The sequence below is a fragment of the Molossus molossus genome, unplaced genomic scaffold (genome assembly GCF_014108415.1).
Source record: "Molossus molossus isolate mMolMol1 unplaced genomic scaffold, mMolMol1.p scaffold_m16_p_24, whole genome shotgun sequence".
NCBI classification, from domain to species: domain Eukaryota; kingdom Metazoa; phylum Chordata; class Mammalia; order Chiroptera; family Molossidae; genus Molossus; species Molossus molossus.
The window spans coordinates 811,217-830,521 of NW_023425360.1; the positions used below are offsets into that span (position 1 = coordinate 811,217).

Below are 19,305 nucleotides of genomic sequence, written 5' to 3' on the forward strand. Positions count from 1 at the left end.
TTCTATGAAGCAAACAGAACCGAGCGGAGGCCTGGGCCTAGTAGTATGCAGGTAAACACTACTCCAGTGTCACTGAGACCCTACTACATAAATCTCTGAGAAAACAGAAAATCCCTCATCAAAACACTCCCCCCCCCCCCCATCTGAGAGTCATTTCACTGAGAAGGCTCTTCTCTCTAGGGGAAGGTATTGTACGTATTTTGCTCTGACCCGAAGTACCCAGTAGCTCGTGTGGAAAGGCACCTGACCAAAGAGAACTGTCCACCCCACAGAAGCAACGCTGAGGCCAAGTCTAGCCCACTGTCCTTTTTAATATACCTACAAGCCAAGAATGGTTTTTACATTTTTTTAAATGTCTAGAAAACATCAAAAGAACAATGTTTTGAACATGTGAAACTTGCACGAAATTTCAGTCCACAGATAAAGCTGTGGGAACATAGCTACACCGATGCTACAGCTGTTTCTGGACTACGGCCACAGTGTGGAGTGGTCAGAGATGGTACGGCTGCAAGACCACACTACTGACTGTGTGGCCGCTTACAGAAGACATCCGCCTGCTGATGTAAGTGCCCTTAGAGTCTGGACTGTGGGCGTGAAATACAAGAGACCTGAAGATACAGGCCCGAGCAACCGGGGTACATCGTTCCTCCTGGAGGCTGGGTGCCAGCACACCGCGTGGCACTCACTGAGCAGCAGCCCCTCCAGGGCACGAGGTGTGCATGTCCGCTGATACATGAGAATTCTGGCAGATCGCTTCTAAAGGGTCGCAGCTTACCTCAAAACCAACACTTACTGGGTGACAAACTTCTGTTCATTCGTTCAACAAATGCCTACCTGGGCTTCCTTTGTGCCAGGCCCTGTTCTGGGAGGCAAGAATATAAAAGTGGTCCTCGGGGGCAGGAAGTGGGTGGGCACCACACTGCAGTGAGAACTGCGTGGCAGGCGGGGGAGGTGGAAAGCCGTGGTGATACTGCACACATGTGCAGGCCTTGACACAACTCACTCATCAGGAAGCCCTGACAACCCAGGAAAAGCCCCATCTTGGTGAAAGACAGGATTTCCAGATGCCTGAGCAGGGGTCCCGGGCAGGCCAGCCTAGCAGAACCGTCCGGCCAGGGGCTGGCCCTGAGCACACCATGGCCGCCCAGGCCAACAAGGCTGGTCACCAAGGTGAGAGCAACTTCAGCACCAGGGAACACGCATTTCCCCACGACGGAGGCTGGAGAACAGGAATGCATGACTGTTCAGTAGCATGACTCGGAAGCCAGCACATGCCTTCCAGAGAGGGAGGACGGGCCGAAGACTCGCCTCTGGCAGTGCGATGCTGCCCCTCGCTCTGGGGATGGCAGAGATCACCGGAGCTTCAGCCCCAGCCAGCCACATGCTCTCCTTCCCTAAGTGCCAGTCACCCCACAACTGTCTCCTGTGCCTCAGATCCCAGTAAAGCTCAGTGAGAAAGAAGCCTCAGCACCCCTACACCCCGCCCCACCCCCCGCCCCAGGAAGCATCAGTCTCTGCCCGACGGTTGTAGCAGTTCCCAAATGTCTAGTGACAGGTCCTACACATCCTGGTAAAGAGCCGGTTGGTAAAACGGTCCCGGTGGTTTCTAGCTGCATGAAAAGGAGAAATCCAGTGCAGTAAAGGAAAAACCACTTCACCTTATCAAATCCAAAACCACTGACTTCCAAAGTCGGAAAAGACACATGTATCAGAAGAGGCAACACAGTGACATGCACTACATTTTGGACACTCACTGTTCCCAGAGTCTCTCCTTTCAAAGAGGGTCTGGGTCTGGATTCATGATCACAGGCAAGTCAAGCCCCCTCTCTGGCCTCCATTCCCTCGTCTGTAAAATAAGGCGCTGGACCAGATCCCTGCGTGCAGGAACAGGACGCTTACCGAGAAATTCCAGTATCAGCTTACATTAAGGCTCAAGCAGTGAAACAGCCCAACAAAACCACAGCTTCTCCAGAGAAGGCGGAAAGACGCTTTAAAATGAGAAACATATGCTAATACAATAAGTAAATTGCTGATTTTTCTTTTCTTTTCTTTTTAACTCATCTGTCAAAAGAAACGGTGTCTGTAAAATTACATGCAACTAGCTGAAGTTTGAGCGGGGCTTATGCCCTCCAACCTACAATGCTTCTTGGCAGTCAGGGTCTCCCCTACCGCCGGCCCCTAAAATGAAGAAATTAAAGCTTATGCAAATGACTCCTTGGATCTGAAAGGTGAAAGGGAAGATGAATTGTTAATTTCCACTTTACCACCACAAAACTTTTATTCTCACAGCTCAAAAGGAACTACGAGACTAAAATTCACCCTCCCTAAAACACACCCCTGCTCTGAAACCCTACATCTGGATGCTCCTTTCCTTTGGAGAGCCTTCCTTCCATTTCCATTGCTTTTACAGAGCAGACCCCTGACCTTGGGCATTGTCTTATTCTGTGATTAATTCAACTTTACACATCAAAACAATCCTGCATAGTCAGTAACCCACCAGGAAATCAGTTTCTTTTTTCAAAAGAAATATTCTGAATGTACAAAGATGGACAGAATAATATAATGAACATCGGTGGCCCTGGCCAGTGTGGCACAGTTGGTTGGACACTGTCCTGTGCATGGAAAGGTTGGAGGTTTGATTCTGAGTCAGGGCACATGCCTGGGTTTTGGGCTCATTCCCTGGTAGGGGGTGCATAGGAGGCAACCAATCATCCATGTTTCTCCCTCTCTCTCTAAAAATAATGCTTAGCAGGTGTGGCTCAGTGGTTGCGTGTCAACCATGCACCAAGTGGTCGTCAGTTCGATTCCTAGTTGAGGCACATGCCCAGTTTCTGGGCCAAATCCCCAGTGAGGGGCATGCAGGGGGCGGTCAATTGATATTCTCTCTCATCGATGTTTCTATCTCTCTCTCCCTCTTCCTTCTCTCTCTCTTTTTAGAGAAAAAAAAATTTAAGTAAATAAGTAAAATTATTTTTTTAAACACACACACACACACACACACAAAACATTCATGTACCTACCACCCAGTCCTAGAAATAAAGCCACTGGAAAGCCCAGGCACCATTCCTGCTCACATTGCCCTCTCTTCCCAAGCAGTAACCACCACCCCGAATCCAGGGCTCATCCCCCCCCTTCCCACGCAGTTCTCCCACGTGGCACAGACACTGATCTCCTCAATTTTTATAGAAATGGTGTCATTCTGCATGCAATCACTCTGTAAATTTGTTTTTCTTGTTAACGTTCTGGTTTGAGTCATGTTGCCACCTATAGTGCTCAGTCCTTTATGCTCACTTCTGCATAATATTCCACTTACGAATCTACAGTACACGTATGTGGTCCAGACGCTACTACTATTTCACACGGCTGCCATGCCGTGTCTTCTCTGTGCCAGCCATCTCCCATAACGTTTTTCAGAACCCTCACAACGACCTACAGACAAAGACAAGACTTGCACTAGAGCAGAGGAAACGGACAAACTTGACCCACACGTGCGAGAAGGTGGACTCGGGCTGCAGGTTCAAGTTCACCCAGCTCACCCAGCTCTAACACCACACCCGACACGGCTCCCACAGCCCCACTTACGTAGCTGTCTCCGTTATCCAAACACTTTAAGTGAAAAAAACTGATACGGGGCTCCAAAATCATCTGAGAAGAATCTGAAACAGGATGCTGCTTTCTTTTTTAACAACTCCACAGGAAATGTTTCACAGGGATGGTCCGTGTGCAGGGAGGACAAGGCTTTCTTTGGCAGAAGTCCCCGTGTACTCACTGGGGTCATGCCCAAGTGCACACAAATGCTTTCTAAGTAAGCTGGGGCTGAACTGCAACCCTGCCTGGCTTCCTTTGGAGAAACAGGCTGTCTGCACCCACTTAGAGACGGGAACGGGTGAGCCTGCACAAACACTTCGGGGAGCAGCCCCAGCTGCTGTGACTGGGGATTCCGGGAACAGGCCTGCGCACACCAGGCCAGGGAGCTGGCACAGCCCCCTCTGCTGCTCTTGGCGCGCTCTCCAGAAAGCTGTCACCCGCCCCGGCCCAGCCCTGCTGCTCTGGGGAAAGCCCAACTTACAACATGGAAGAGAAAGGAGAAAGAGGGTGGAGGGAAGCATCCAGCAATCAGGCGGGCAGCAGGGGCGGGAGAGGCCAGGGCCCAGACCCCCATAACTCAAAGCAGGGGGACCCCTCGCAGATGATGGACCCCTCCAATGGCAGGGAGACCTTTGGCTCCAGGACTGCTGACTCTAACTCTATTTCTTTTAAAAAAAACACTTTTATTGATTTTTCAGAGAGAGGAAGGGAGAGGGAGAAACATCGCTATGAGAGAAACGTCCGTGGAACCCCATCCTGCCTCCTGCGTGCCCCCTGCTAGGGACTGAGCCTACAACCCAGGCACGCGCTCTGACCGGAATGAAACCGCGATGTCCTGTGTGGTGCACACGATGGCACCCCGAACCCACTGAGCCACACTGCCCAGGGCTGGCCCACATTTCTGCACTACCCCCCACCTGCTTCCACCGCCAGACTTAGGAAGCCGCATGCGCCCACCTTTCCAGCCAAAACAAGGGCAAGAGAACAGGCTCGGGCTGAGGGTGGGCTCTGGGGGTGGGTTCCGGGTCGGGCTGAGGGCGGGCTCTGGGTGCAGGTTCCGGGTCGGGCTGAGCGGGGGATTCTGGGTGCGGGTTCCGGGTTGGGATGAGGGCGGGCTCTGGGTGCGGGTCCCAGGTCGGGCTGAGCGGGGGATTCTGGGTGCGGGTTCCGGGTCGGGCTGAGGGCGGGTTCTGGGCGCGGGTTCCGGGTCGGGCTGAGCGGGGGATTCTGGGTGCGGGTTCCGGGTTGGGCTGAGGGCGGGCTCTGGGTGCAGGTTCCGGGTCGGGCTGAGCGGGGGATTCTGGGTGCGGGTTCCGGGTCGGGCTGAGCGGGGGATTCTGGGTGCGGGTTCCGGGTCGGGCTGAGCGGGGGATTCTGGGTGCGGGTTCCGGGTCGGGCTGAGCGGGGGGTTCTGGGTGCGGGTTCCGGGTCGGGCTCAGGGCCGATTCTGGGTGTGGGTTCCGGGTCGGGCTCAGGGCCGATTCTGGGTGCGGGTTCCGGGTCGGGCTCAGGGCAGGCTCTGGGTCGGGCTGAGGGGGGGGCTCTGGGTCGGGCTGGGTGTGGGCTCAGGGCGGGCTCAGGGCGAGTTCTGGGTGCGGGCTCAGGGCGGGCTCAGGGCGGTCTCTGGGTCGGGCTCAGGGCGGGTTCTGGGTGCGGGCTCAGGGCGGGTTCTGGGTGCGGGCTCAGGGCGGGTTCTGGGTGCGGGCTCAGGGCAGGCTCTGGGTCGGGCTGAGGGGGGGCTCTGGGTCGGGCTGGGTGTGGGCTCAGGGCGGGCTCAGGGCGAGTTCTGGGTGCGGGCTCAGGGCGGGCTCAGGGCGGTCTCTGGGTCGGGCTCAGGGCGGGTTCTGGGTGCGGGCTCAGGGCGGGTTCTGGGTGCGGGCTCAGGGCGGTCTCTGGGTCGGGCTCAGGGCGGGTTCTGGGTGCGGGCTCAGGGCGGGTTCTGGGTGCGGGCTCAGGGCGGTCTCTGGGTCGGGCTCAGGGCGGGTTCTGGGTGCGGGCTCAGGGCGGGTTCTGGGTGCGGGCTCAGGGCGGGTTCTGGGTGCGGGCTCAGGGCGGTCTCTGGGTCGGGCTCAGGGCGGGTTCTGGGTGCGGGCTCAGGGCGGGTTCTGGGTGCGGGCTCAGGGCGGGTTCTGGGTCGGGCTCAGGGCGGGCTGGGGGCGGGCTCCCACCTTGAGCACCGTGACGGTGCCCGCGCTGTGCACCTGGAAGTGCGCGGGCGGTTCGGCGCCGGGCTCGGCCGCCTCGTCGGGGCCCTGGTAGCTGAAGCAGGCGTCGGCGATGTCCAGGTGTCCGAGCGGCAGCGCGTCCTGCGGGCTCTTGAAGTAGTACAGGTAGCAGCGGCGGGCGTCGAACACGAACCAGCGGCTGCGGTAGCCGCGCAGCGGGCCCTTGCCCGACAGCTTCTGCAGGTAGCCGCACAGCCGCGCCGGCTCCCGCCCCAGCGCCGCGTCCTCGCCGCCGCCCTCGTCCGCGCGGCCCCCGGGCCCCGGCATCGCCCGCCGCCGCCCGGCCCCGCGCCGCCCGCGCCGCCGCCTCACCCGCCCGGCCGCCCCGCCCTCGCGCGCAAGGCCGCCTGGGGGTTGTAGTCCCGCCCCCGCCACGCCCACGGCCGGCGCGCGCAAGGCCGCCTGGGACTTGTAGTCCGCCGCCCTCGCCTCCGCCCCTCCCCGGAGCCCTGCGGGCGGTGCCCGCAGATCCGCGGCCCCGCCACCCGCGGGCCCGCCCCGCCGCACTCGACCCGGAGTGCGCGGGGCTCCAAACCCGCCGGGGTGTCTCCGCAACACCGTGGGTGCGAAACCGGACGTTTAAGTGTCTGCCCCGCCAGAGTCACACTCACGGCACGAGTGCCAGCGCCTCCGGCCGGGCACGAGTGGGTGGGTGCTCGGTAAACATTTACAGGATGCGGGAATGCAAGCCCACGCGCGTCCCGCCTCTCCGGACCTCAGTTCCGCACTCAGGGCTTCCACGCGCGTTCGCGAGCTCTCCGTGCAGGCAGGAGCCGACCCGGGCATCCCGCCGCACGAGGCGGTGGTCGCGGGAGGGACGTGCACACGCACAGCGGGAAAACATCCTGTGCTGCGGGAATGATGGCCTTTGAGTAAGGATTAGCCCTGAAACCGCGGTTCGTACTTACCAGCACCTGTAGGTTACCTCGTGCACGTGCCCACGGTCAGGAGGTAATTAGGATGGTTTGATCGCCCAGTGAGGGGATGGGGGCCTTGAGTCTCTGCCCACTGCTGGAGCCAGGGGAGTGGCCCCAGCCTTCCAAGGCCCCATGGGGCCTCCAGGACCAACTCTGATGTCCTCTCAACCCCCAGACCCCTCCCAGGCCCCCAGCCCTGCCAACTCTCTCAAGACCACCCTGGGATGCTGGTGACTTCATGCAGAAACCCTGCCTTGTCTCTCTCCTCATCCCTGGGGCGGTGATCTACACGAGGGCGCCACCATGGGGCTTTATCTCCTCCCCTTAGCACCTCTCCCTCCATCATCAGTTTGGACAATTTTTCTGGTTTATGTGAAATTCTAAACAAATGCGTCCTCAGTGTCTCCTTTTTTCTAACTAGTTCATGCCCCACCACCACCACCACCCCACACCCCACCCCACCCAGGCCCTCCTACATGGAAATTTGGGAGCTGTCTTTGGTAGTTCTGAATTTCTTGGAACCTTTTTAAAATGGCTTGTTGACATTTTACAGTTCCCAGGGTCTCGGGTTAAATGTCAGTGTCCTGTGGTCAAGAACCAACTTTACACAGCTTACCTGTGCCCCCCCCCCCCGTGCCTAATGTGGGGGTGCGGGCTGCCAGAGCATTGTCCTACATGCTTATGTGAGTCCCTGCACCCTCATGCCTCCCCTAAACCTAGTGACCAGAAGGAAATGGCCAACCTAGGAGGAAGTGGCTGCTGTTTACTGAAAAGGGGAAATTTGGGCAGTGAACTTGCTTTCCAGCTTCCTGCCCTTACTGGGGGAGGCGGGTGTGTTGAATGGACCCGGCTCTGGAGGCCAGGGGAAGTTTCCAAAAATAAGCCCTGGCCGGTTTGGCTCAGCGGTTAGAGCATCAGCCTGTGGACCTAAGGGTTATGGGTTCGTTTCCCAGTCAAGGGCATATACCTGGGTTGCAGGTTTGATCCCCAGCCTGGTCAGGGTTGTGCGGGAGGCAACCAATCGATGTGTCTCTCTCACGTTGATGTTTTTCTTTCTCTCCCTCTCTCTCTCCCTCCCTTCCTCTCTCTAAAAAATAAATAAATAAATAAGGGAGAGGTTGTGTGATCACTCGTCCTCCCTGTGCCTTAGTTTCCTCACCTGTAAAATGGCCTACTGATAGTTATTTACCTCCTAGAGCAGTTCTGAGGCTTAAACGAGATAATAACTACAAAGTACTTGGCACAGTCCCTGATGCGCAGTAAGTCCTCAGGCTGGTAGCTAATTCGGTCAGCAGAGAGCCCCGACCTGCTCTGTGCTTGCTGTTGGTGATGCTGGAACTCAGAAGGGGACTAGACCTGGATCCCACCGCAGGAAGCTCTCCGCCTAGGCAGGCCGCAGAGCTTCAGAGAGGGGGCCCACAGGGGACCCTCTGCTCCTGACTGCGGAGCTAGTTTCTAAGAGGCCTCATTTCCCTACCAAATTGGCAGGCAAATCTACACATCTTGTGGTTCTCTTTTGTAGAGGACAGGCATCTGAGGTGCTGACCAAGCCCCCAGGGCTGGGCAGATAGAGGCCTGGCTGCCCCTGGGAGCTGAAGGGTGGAGGATTGGCAGGGAAGTGGTCGGTTCCCACTGCACAGGCTCAGGAAAGGAGAGGGAGGGTTAGCACTGGGTTCTGGCCTCAGTGAGGCACAGGCCTTAGTCAAAATGTCTGGAGAAGCCTCAGGCTTCCCCCTGAGAGCGTAAGCCAGACTGAGCACCCCCAGGAGAGAGTAACTTTTCAGTAATCCCTTACCATCTATTGGTCCTATAGGAGAAGCATGACCTTGAGAGAGTTTTGATGATACAGACAGAGACTCAGAAATCTGGTGACTTCCCAGGGATGACTTGGGGGTGGGCTGATGTTTATCACATGTGCACGGTGACTCCCAGCCACTTCTCTGCAGAGATTGGCTCCCCAACTCCCAAACCCTACCAGTTGGGCCCTTTCTCTCCCCTCGTTTTTGTATTTGTTTTTAACTTAAAGAGAACAAATTTTTATTCCTTTATTGATTTTAGAGAGAGAGGAAGTGAGAGGGGGAGAGAGAGAAAAATATCGATGAGAGAGAACATCATTGGCCACCTCCTGCATGCCCCCTACTGGGGATCAGGCCCACAATCTGGGCATGTGTCCTGACTGAGAATCGAACCAGCAACCTCTTGGCGCATGGGCTGATGCTCAACCACTGAGCCACACTGGCCGGGCTCCCCTCTAGTTTTTTTTACAAATGAAGAAACTGAGACACAGTGAGGTTAGTACCTTGCTTTAAGTCACAAAGCCAGCAAAGGGGATTCTAAGCCCATTAATTGGACCTCAGAGCACCCTGGGTGGAGGAGGGCGGGGCTGCTCCAGGATCCTAGGTCCCAGGGTGTGGCTCCCAGCCGGCAGCCACAAGTGATGAGCTGAACCACGGGATCCAGAGTGCCTGCCAGTGTCAACCGACCTGGCCTTCACCGAGCTCATGTGATGCCCCAGACCTGGGCCTCGCCCGCCTCACCTGCATTTCTTCTGCGTGTAAATATAGACTCCATGTATTTGCCTGACTTCGGAATCATCACCCCTGTCCCAAGCTGTCCTGGGCTCGCTCTCCTCTTGTACACAAAGCCTTTGTCTTCTTATGCAAATGCCCAGGTTCTGCTCATAAAAGTATCCGGCCTAGAAGGGAGGTGGAAAGAGAATACTTCATGGAAAATTGTAGAAACACATTTCTTTGTATTTGAATACTTCCAGGACTTTATGTTGGCAGCAGCCCCACTCAGCCATGAACTGCTCAGAATAGTGGTTTTTTTTTTTTTTATCCTCACCCGAGGATATTTTTCCACTTTTTGTACAGATAGAGTGGGCGGGAGAGAGGGTAAGGGAGAGAGAGAGAGAGAGAAACATCGACGTGAAGGGACACATCGAGTGGCTGCCACCCGCACGACCAACCAGGGCCGGGGACAAACTGCAACCGAAGTACGTGCCCTTAGCGGGAACCGAACCCGGGTCTCTCCGGACCGCAGGCCGACGCTCTAACCGCTGAGCCAAACTGGCCAGGGCCAGAATAGTGTTTTTTAAATGTACAAAATAAAATCCATGGAATCACGGTGGAAATGGATTATACTGAGAGAAAGTTACCAAAATATTTGTGATGTACTGATGCAATGTGCTTCTTTATTAGCACGTTAAATAACAAGATCCAGCATTGGGTCTAATCACTGTAATTTTGAGGTAATGAGGAGCAAAAATGATGTCTCAAGGCGTCTGACACAGCAGTGATGCGACATGGAGATCTCTCTGATTTTAGTTGCTGTGGAAGGAAATGTTGATTTCAGCTAGAGGTTTGGGAAGATCAAGACGTAAACCCTCCTGCCCCAATTTAGGAGAGTCCAGGCCTTGTCAGCTTGGGCCTGGGACTTCCACTCTAACCCCAGCATATCCCTGGCTTGTGTGTGTGTGGTGGAGGGACCAAGTAGCAAGTACATGAGTGATGGCTCCCTCCCGTGTCCCTCACTGCGGTTGACGCCTCACTGTCAGGGCTGGAAATGAACTGTTATAAAAGCGATGTTCCCAGAGGCTCCTCCAGAAACACTGTGCGCCGGTGTGGACAGCGTGACCTGCAGATTTTCATGCCGTCCGCAGGTGAGGCAACTGGAGGCCCTGTGACCCCCCCCCCACACACAGATGGGGAGCAGGAGTCTTAGACGGGAAGGCGCTGCCCGGGTTGAGGTGGCAGGCTGGCTTCATGCCCCTGCCTTTCCTCCACTCCACACGTACACACTTGCCGTGGGCATTTCCATCTGGATCTGAGATGACGTGATGACGTGTTAGAATGAAGTGGTAACATTCTTACAACATATTTGACTTGTTACACACCACCACCGTCATCATCCAGGTGACGGCCAATCCTAATCACTTGTGATGACGAAACTCACCAACCTTTCTAACAACAGGTTGTATGATGGCCCCGGTTTTACAGAGGAAGACACTGGGGCCCCAAAAAGCTGTTACCTGCTCAAGATCATGCAGCTCGTCGGACAAAACATGGCTGTATCGTCCCTCTTTCTTTCTTTCTTTCTTTCTTTCTTTCTTTCTTTCCTTCCTTCCTTCCTTCCTTCCTTCCTTCCTTCCTTCCTTCCTTCTTTCTTTTCTTTTCTTTTCTTTTCTTTTCTTTTCTTTTCTTTTCTTTTCTTTTTTTTCTTTTCTTTCTCTGCTTTGCTGAAGTAGAACATACACCTCGAATGGTGCGCAGTTATGAGTGCAGCCCTGCATGGGTTTTCCCACAGTGAACACACTCCTTAACCCAGCACTCGGACTGAGAGCCGGGATGCTGGCAGCGCCTCCCCAGGGCAACCTCATCTTCCCTTGTATCACCCTCGATCGGTCCTATTATTTTTAAGTTTTGTTTATTTTATTGATTGATTGATTTTAGAGAAAGAGAAAGGGACAGGGAGAGACAGAAACATCGATGAGAAAGACCATCGATGGGCCACCTCCTGCATGCCCCCCGCCCTCCCACGGGGATCGGGCCCACAACCTGGCATGTGCCCTCACCGGGAATCGAACCAGCAACCTCTTGGTCCATGGGTCGATGCTCAAGCACTGAGCCACACCAGCTGGGCCTATTTTTTAATTTATGTAGCTGTTCCTTCTTAACCATTATGCTGTCACATTTGTCCCCATAATGACCCCGGAGTTTAGAAAAATCTTGAGTGGAAGGGGAATTAACCAGCAGAGTTTTACCGGAACACAGGTGGCCCCCATGAGGGGACCCCAGAGTTTGCACTTGCTGCTTGGCTGACCACAGTCATGCTCTGGCCTTCACTCAGGGCTGGGCTTCAGCTGTGAGGCTGCAGGTCTGGGGAAGAGGTCAAGCCCGGCGGTGCAGCTCACCGGCTGGGTGCGCCAGGGACCTCCCCTCCTCTCTGGCTGCAGACGTGACCCTCTCCCCAGTGTCTGCCGCCAGCCCAGAGTTGACAATAGGGCTCCTGTGTGCTGTTGGCGGTTGGGGCGGGCACGGGCTCAGGCAAATGAGCCGGAGCATGTAGATATAGGGCGTGTGGGCTCTGCCTCCGCTCCTGAGCTGGGCAGCATGGACGGCAGCCTGAAGCAGCCCGGCGGAGGCAGGGGGCCCGAGGGGATGGAGGACAGCCAGGCTGTGTCCGCACTGCAGGAGCTGGCCCTGAGGTGGTTCATGGAGACGCAGGCCCCTCTCATTCTGCAGGACGGAGCCCTGCCCCCCTGGTTTCACGGATTCATCACCCGCAAGTAAGACAGCACCCCCATCCACACGCCCAGCATGGCCCACAGCCCTCCGGGGACGAGAAGACGGCCTGGTTCTTGCTCTCTCCCTGGGCTAGGCAGGGACCCTGGGAGGTCGTGGTCAGGGTGCAGACTGAGGAGCACCCCGTTCCCTGGGGCACTGGCCTACACTCTGTGTATAGAGTAGGACCCAGACGGGCAGCGGGAGCAGGGTGTGTTCAGACCAGCTCTGAAGAGCTTGACGAACACCCAGGGGCCCGTAACCCTTATCAGCCAGACCGAGCACTGTTAGGGATGAGGCTGCCGCTGTTTTAAGTGGGGACTGTCCAGGAAAACCTGGGTGTACAGTTACCCCAGAAATAAAGGCCCACTGCGGGGCTGGCGTTCCAGTGGGGCTGGTTCTCCAAGCTGCCCAGGCACTAGGGGAGGGACTGTCAGTGCTGCGGGCCTTAGGTCCTCCTCGCCCAGCATCTGCATGGAGCCAGGTTCCCGGGCACGGGCACGGGCCCTCTGCCCAGGAGGTCCTAGTCTTGGTTCCCCGCCCTGCTATCGCCACCTCGAGGTTCTTCCTGTTTGAATGAGACGCTCCCCATTCCCACTGAGCACTGGGCCCTGCAAACACTCAGTAAACATTGGGTGAGTCCGTGGCCGAAGCCCTCTCTGGTCTCTGTGCTGCTAAACCAGACAGCTGGAATTTTCCAGCCTTTTTGCAAAATACTTGGCACCACTTTGAGATAGCCACAGCTGCCTGTGACCAGGCTCTGGACATAATGGAAATTCTGAGCAGTGTGCACGCTACGCAACCATGCACTGGGGTCCCGAGCAAGGACCCCCCAAGCCTGAACATCTCCAGCTCCGTGGACTCCTCCTTGCTGCAAGGCCATTCGGGTGGGTGGCCAGGGCCAGTGGCTGCCACGGGGGTGGGACATGTGGCCTCAGGACTCCAACCCAGAGCTGCTCCGCTGGGCCCAGACAGACCGCAGACCGGCTGAAGGTCTGCGCAAGTCAGTTGCCGAGGTTTGGAGGCCTGTGCGCTGGGTGTGGCACCCAGGGCATGGCCAGCAGGGGCTCCCCCAGGCAGGTCTGACTCGGGCTGCCCCTGCTGCTCCAAAGGGCACTGGCCTCAGCTAATGGCCTGTGTTCTGCCCAGGCAGGCGGAGCAGCTGCTCGGGGCCAAACCTCTTGGCTCCTTCCTCATCCGCCTCAGTGACCGGGCCACCGGCTACATCTTGTCCTACAGGTAAGAAAGGAAGCTGTGTGTGTGGGGGGGGGGGGGCTTGCAGGCTAAGGCTCCCATAACCCAGCCTTGCAGATAAGCACAGAGGCCCACCAGCCCACGCGCCTGGCTTTCCCTGGGCCATGGCTCCCTCACTCCCTCACTTCCAATGCTCAGCCACCATGTCCTGAGCAGCCGTGCACTAGCATGGCAAAGGGGGTGAGTGGGGGCGGGGAGAACTCTCCTGGTGGGAGGCTGGGGAAGGCTTCAGAGGTGAACTTTGGGCCCAGGATAGAAGGAAGACAGGCACAGTGGCTGGGGCCCAGGAGGCCTTCCCAGTAGGTGGAACTGCATGTACAAGGGGCCAGAGGCGTGGGAGGCCAGGGTGCTGGCGGAGCCCCAGCTCCGGGGCAGCTGCAGGGCAGGAGGGCGGGTGCAGTGGGCATGGGGGCGGGACCCCATCTTTTCAGCACAGCGGGGTTACCGTGAGGCTGCCTCAGGCCAGAGCAGGGTCAGGCTTCACTTGGATATTTTGTTTCTCGTGGATTTTTCGGTATTCTGATTTTCTAAAGCATTGGATTGTTTGTCCTGATCATGGAGTTTTGTGCACCCTTTAAATTTTGCACCAACCTGGGTGTGTCCCTCCTGACCCTTGCCCGGCCCTGCCCTCCCTGACCCCCCAGAGCAGGCTCTGTGCATGCCAGGAACCTCGCTCCTGGCCCTGCATGACCACCCACCGCCGGGAGTGGTTGTCAGGTGGCAGCCCATGGAGGCCACCTAGGCCGGGGGTCAGCCCCACGGAGGGCACCGAGGCTGGGGGTCAGCCCCACGGAGGGTACTGGGGCTGGGGATCAGCCCATGGAGGGCACTGAGGGTCAGCCCCACGGAGGGACACCGAGGCTGGGGGTCAGCCCACGGAGGGCACTGGGGGTCAGCCCCACGGAGGGACACCGAGGCCGGGGATCAGCCCACGGAGGGCACCGAGGCCGGGGGTCAGCCCCACGGAGGGACACCGAGGCCGGGGGTCAGCCCACGGAGGGGACAGAGGCTGGGGGTCAGCCCACGGAGGGCACCGAGGGTCAGCCCCACGCAGGGCACCGAGGCCAGGGGTCAGCCCATGTAGGGCACCAAGGGTCAGCCCCATGCAGAGCACCGAGGCCGGGGGTCAGCCCATCTGTGTTGCAGGGGCAGTGACCGCTGCCGGCACTTCGTCATCACCCAACTCCAAAACCGGCGCTACCTGGTCTCTGGGGACACCCACAGCCACCGCAACCTGGCCGAGCTTGTGCGCCATTACCAGGAGGTGCAGTTTGAGCCCTTCGGGGAGACCCTGGCTGCTGCCTGTCCACGGGTAGGCACCCCTCCTCCCTGGCGTAAGGGTAGTAGGCAGGTTGCCCAGCCTGGGGTGCCCACCACGTGGGGCCATGTGCCTTTTCTCCCCTATTTCCTGCCACGCAGGGGCGTTCAGCACAGGGTCACGGGCCCTGTTTGCAAAGGGTCTCTTCCCCAAGCGCAGGGACCTGGGGCGTGTTTCAGTCCCTCACAGAGTCTCTGGCAGGGGGCTAGGGCCGGCCAGGTACACTCCTGCTGTGTTCCCACCACCCCCAGCCGGAGGACAGCGACGAGTACGACACCATCACCCTGGGCCTCCATCAGAACCACCCGGGCCTGGACGACCCACCTGCCACGGTGTCCCCCACGGGGGTCCCAGACAAGGCGAGCAGCCCCCACCCCCCTCCAAAGCCCCAGGCCTCCTTCCTCCACTCGGACAAGAGCTCGGATGCGAGTCCCTGGAACCTGCCTGAGGAGGAGAGCACAGAGGTGAGGAGGGTTCTGGGCCGTCAGACCGGGAATGTGGGTGCCATGCCCACGCGGGGGCCTGAGAGGCCACACTGGCCAATCCTTCAGGCTGCGTTGGGCGAGCCAGGCTCAGAGGGGCGCAGACCCAGCTTGGGACCACAGGGTGCTTGCCTGTGCCGGGGCTTGCCTGTGGAGTCCGTGATCTCCCTGAGCCTCAGTTTACCCTTCCTGTGAGGCTTGGATGAGAGAATGGGTCCAAAATGCCTGCAGTCCCTCAGTGAGCTGTAGAGCGCGGTGCCCGTGCGCCAACACTGTGCTCATGGGAGGGGCTGAGGGATTGTCCTAAAAGCAGATCACAGCGTGCCAGGGGCTTCTCCTGTTGGCAGTACAGTCTGAGACCTCCCACCTCAGCAGGTGCCCACCACCTCCCTCACAGGCCTCTGGGTCTTCTGTGAACACACCCACATCGTTGCGACCGCAGGGCCTTTGCACTTGCTGTTCCCTCTGCCTAGAACACTCTTCCCACCAGACACCTGCGTGGCTCACTGTCACTGCATCCCGTTCTCTGCTGAAATGTCATCTCCTTGCCCGGCCGGTGGGACTCAGTGGATTGAAGGTCGTCCCATGGACTGAGAGGTCCGGGTTCAATTCCCAGTCAGGGCCCAGGCCCAGGCTGTGGGCTCAATCCCCAGTAGGGGGCGTGCAGGAGGCAGCCGATAGATGTTTCTCTCTCTCTCTCCCTAAAAAATTAATAAAAACATATTTAAAAAAATCAGTTACTGCAGGCTGGGTTCTGAACACATGCACCCAACCCGGTATGTAAGTCAGGTAAACTGAGGCCCAGGTGAAGGCCCCAGCTTTTCTGAGGGCACTTTAGTTTACTTGCCGCCCTTTTATTGAAGGCTGACCTTTCCGAGGTGCTCTGTCCCTCTCTCCCCAGCCCCCCAGCAGGGTGCCCCCCCTCCCCGAGAGGAGCACCTCCCTTCTGGACCAGTCTTTCAGAGGCTCCAGCGACGTTATCTACACAGACCTGAGAAAGATGAACCAGGCGCGGCTAGGTCCGCGCACAGAGGCGTCCGGCAGGCGTGGACTGGTTCCAGCGGACAGCGAGGCCTGCTCCCCAGGCGAGGAGGCCCAGAGGAGACCCTCAGTTGGAAGCCAGAACAGGCCTGATGACCCAGGGCCTGCCATCTCTGGGGGAAGCCCAGACGTGGGCCCGACAGTGTCTCCCACTTCTTGGGGCCTCTTCCTGCCTCCCAGCAGTGAGGCCCTAGGATGCTCGGCTGCGACCTGGAGCCAGGGGTTTCCGAAGGCCGGCCACAGGGCTCAGCCCTGTTCTGCGGATGCCTATGCAACCGTCCGGACAGCAGGCTCCCTGCAGGAGGCTGGCGATGAGCCAGACCAGGAAGGCAGGACCTACGAGCAGATCCCAGTCTGGGGTGGCACCGCCAGGCCCCTATTTCCTGGGGCCGGTCTCACACACGGCAGGCTGGCCGGGCCCGCAGACTGTGACTACGAGAGGATCTCGGGGACCCCGGAGCTCCTGGAGCCTAGGAACACCTATGAACAAATCCCAGCCGTCAAGAGCAAGGACCCTGGACGTACTCTCAAGGTGGGCTGGGGGGAGCGGGGCGTTTGCCAGCCCTCAGGAAGCAGCTGGTGGCAGGAGGGACCTGTGGCCCTCGGGCAGAGGCTGGGCAGGACCGCCCCTGACCACAGGTGCCCAGAACTTCCCAGCCATCTGGTCGGAGGTGGTGGGAAAGGCAGCTGTAGGTTTGGGTGTGAGATAGGAGCTTCCAGGCCCTTCTGAGGTCTTCTCTACAGCGGACTGGGGCTCCCGGGCCCTCCTTGTTGGCCACTTTGGGGGGGTCTCCTGGCCACGTGGTTTTGGGCAAGGCAACTAAGGGTTGCCAGATTTAGCAAGATAAATTACAGGACAGCCCGTTACTTTGAATTCCAGATAAATAATTTTTTTAGCATAAGTATGTTCCAAATACTGCAATTATTTATTATTTATCTGAAAGGCAAATGTAACTGGGCATCTTGTGTTCTTACTGAGCAACCCTACCCAGGTGTCCGCATGTGTAGGAGGGACCGGTCCTCAGGCTGTGGTCCAGGGGCGGCCACCTAGAGCCGCGGTTTTCAACCGGTGTGCAGCAGGAATTCTTCACACACCAACACCTGACTATTTTACTCAGGGGCACTGACCTCTTTTCCTTTATACTGTCAAGTAGGTTTTAAAAATGACAACAGCCGCCCTGGCTGGTTCAGCTCAGCGGCTACAGCGTCGGCCGCAGACCGGAGAGTCCCGGGTTTGGTTCCCGCTAAGGGCACGTGCCTCAGTTGCGGTTTGCCCCTGGCCCTGGTTGGGGTCGTGTGGGTGGCAACCAGTCGATGTGTCTCTTTCACATCGATGTTTCTCTCTCTCTCTTCCATCCTCTCGCTCTCTCTGAAGGTGAATGCAAAAATGTCCTCGGGTGAGGATAAAAAAAAAAAAAAAAAAAAAAATGACAACAGCCAACACAATAGTCTGGTGAGAATGAATAAGAAGTATTCTTATTTCTTTCTTTTTTTGTGGTACGTGCCCCTAGCAGGAACCGAACCCGGGACTCTCTGGTCCGCAGGCCGACCAGCCAAACTGGCCAGGGCGAAGTATACCTATTCTTTCATCAGACTGGGAACAGGTGTATTTTCTGGCGTGCCGCAGACCAGTTCGTGTGCCGCGAGGGAGAAAGGTTGAACGTCGCTGTCCTAGACGAGAGCACTAGGTGTCTCCACGCGCTCAGAACAGCGCAGAGACGGCTCTGGGAGAGCAGAGCAGCTATTCTGAGGACCCGACAGGAGAGGAAGGGAGGGGACGCAGGCCTGGGGGTGGCGGGGGCAGAGGGAGGTGGCCAGGGATCCCCAGGGAGGCAGGGGACCCTGCTGAGCCCTCAGCCCTGGCGCCCAGGAGAGCCCATTCCCTGAGGGGCACCCTCAGACCCCGGCAGGTGAGGCTTCCTCTCCCGGCGGACACCCAGCGGCAAGGCCTTCACGGGCTCTGCCAGCTCCCCCCTCGGGCTGGGCTGTGCCCGCCCTGCACAGGGCGCCTCCAAGGCCCTGCCTCTCCCGGGCCCACAGAGCCTGCCTGAGGACAGTCCTGTGAGCCAGAGGCCACGTCCCATGACTGCTCCTCCCGGCTACAAAGTCCACGTCCTCTGGTCCCACGTGCAGCCCTGCCCACTTCCGCTGAGGACAGCAGACATGGCAGGGCCTGGCTGGGCAGGGAGCTGCGGTCAGGGCACCCGGGCCTCCAGCAACAGAAGGGAGACCTGGCCTCTCTTCCCCGCCTTTTTCCAGACCCTTCCTCCCCTTAGCCTCCTGAGCAAACCCTCACTCGAAACTGGAAGGCCGGTGGTGGAATTTCTGCCCAGGTGAAGGGCTTGGCCCCCAGCCATGCTGAAGCTCCTCTGAGCCTGGGTGGCCCCCCACCCCCCTAGGGACCCCGGCTTCAGCACCTTCTCCCTCCTTGCAGCCCGACAAGCTCCGGAGGCTCTTCTTTGCGGACAAGAAGCACAGACCCTGAGAGCCCGGCCTCCAGCGGCCCACACTGTGGGTTTCCCAGCACCTGGGCCAGGCCAGGTTCCCTGGGAGGCCTCAGCTCACACAAAGGTGCCCCTCGGACCCAGCCAGCCTTCCACGGAACCGGGCTCGAGACACAGCGGGAGGGGCCTTCCTGCTGCCTGCAGCTCCTGGCTGCGTCCGTCCGGCTCGCCAGGGCCTCCCACCGTCCCTGGAAGGAAATCGAGGCCTGTGGGGAGGACTCATGCTCCTCCCGAGACCCAGCCAGCCAGGCGGCCCTGGCCTCCCTGGAGCCTTAGGTCCTTGCCCAGGACCAGCTGGACACAGGGCACACGGCCTCTCAGGACAGCCACCCCTCAGGTCGGGCTGCTCTGCCTGGACCCCTTCAGCACCTTTGTTCTGTCCCACCTGTCTCCACCCCCTAAGGGTGACCATCAGCTTGCTGCTTCCCGCCCACTGCCGCAGACAGACTGACCGTCCGGGACCAACACTGCAGGCCCCGCCCATTGTGGGCAGAGCCAGCTCGGTTCACACTGGTGGGAACTCTCCCTTAGCGGCCTCTCGGCCAGGGGGCTTCTCCCTCTGAGAAATGGGTGAGTCCCCACCTCCCTGGGGAGTCGTCAGGACTGTGTATGCCCACCAGCCTGTGCCTGACACACGGTGCGCCCCATCGGCGCTCAGGGGACGTCCGTGCCACCAAGGAAACGGACCCAGTGC

The 19,305-nt window shown here is 58.4% G+C and overlaps 2 protein-coding genes across 2 annotated transcripts in view; one reads left to right on the top strand and one right to left on the bottom strand.

The window, feature by feature from the left end:
• Window positions 1-6,080, bottom strand: part of TBC1D2B (TBC1 domain family member 2B) — a 43,369-nt gene extending 37,289 nt beyond the window's left edge. The window contains exon 1 of the mRNA XM_036277995.1: window positions 5,757-6,080. Within this exon, the coding sequence (XP_036133888.1) occupies window positions 5,757-6,080 (324 nt within the window). The remainder of the gene's footprint in view (window positions 1-5,756) is intronic.
• Window positions 6,081-11,841: 5,761 nt separating this feature from the next.
• On the top strand, window positions 11,842-18,592 carry SH2D7 (SH2 domain containing 7). Its single transcript, XM_036278140.1, has 6 exons — window positions 11,842-12,017; window positions 13,162-13,251; window positions 14,413-14,578; window positions 14,836-15,048; window positions 15,968-16,639; window positions 18,542-18,592. The coding sequence occupies exons 1-6, from the start codon at window positions 11,842-11,844 to the stop codon at window positions 18,590-18,592; spliced, it is 1,368 nt and encodes a 455-aa protein (XP_036134033.1).
• The last annotated feature ends 713 nt before the right edge of the window (window positions 18,593-19,305 follow it).

Bases quoted from the DNA above. Each gene is read 5' to 3' on its own strand.
- SH2D7 (XM_036278140.1), top strand. From the start codon at position 11,842: ATGGACGGCAGCCTGAAGCAGCCCGGCGGAGGCAGGGGGCCCGAGGGG. The intron at 12,018-13,161 runs GTAAGACAGCAC...TGTTCTGCCCAG, and splicing joins CACGGATTCATCACCCGCAA to GCAGGCGGAGCAGCTGCTCG. The intron at 13,252-14,412 runs GTAAGAAAGGAA...TCTGTGTTGCAG, and splicing joins GGCTACATCTTGTCCTACAG to GGGCAGTGACCGCTGCCGGC.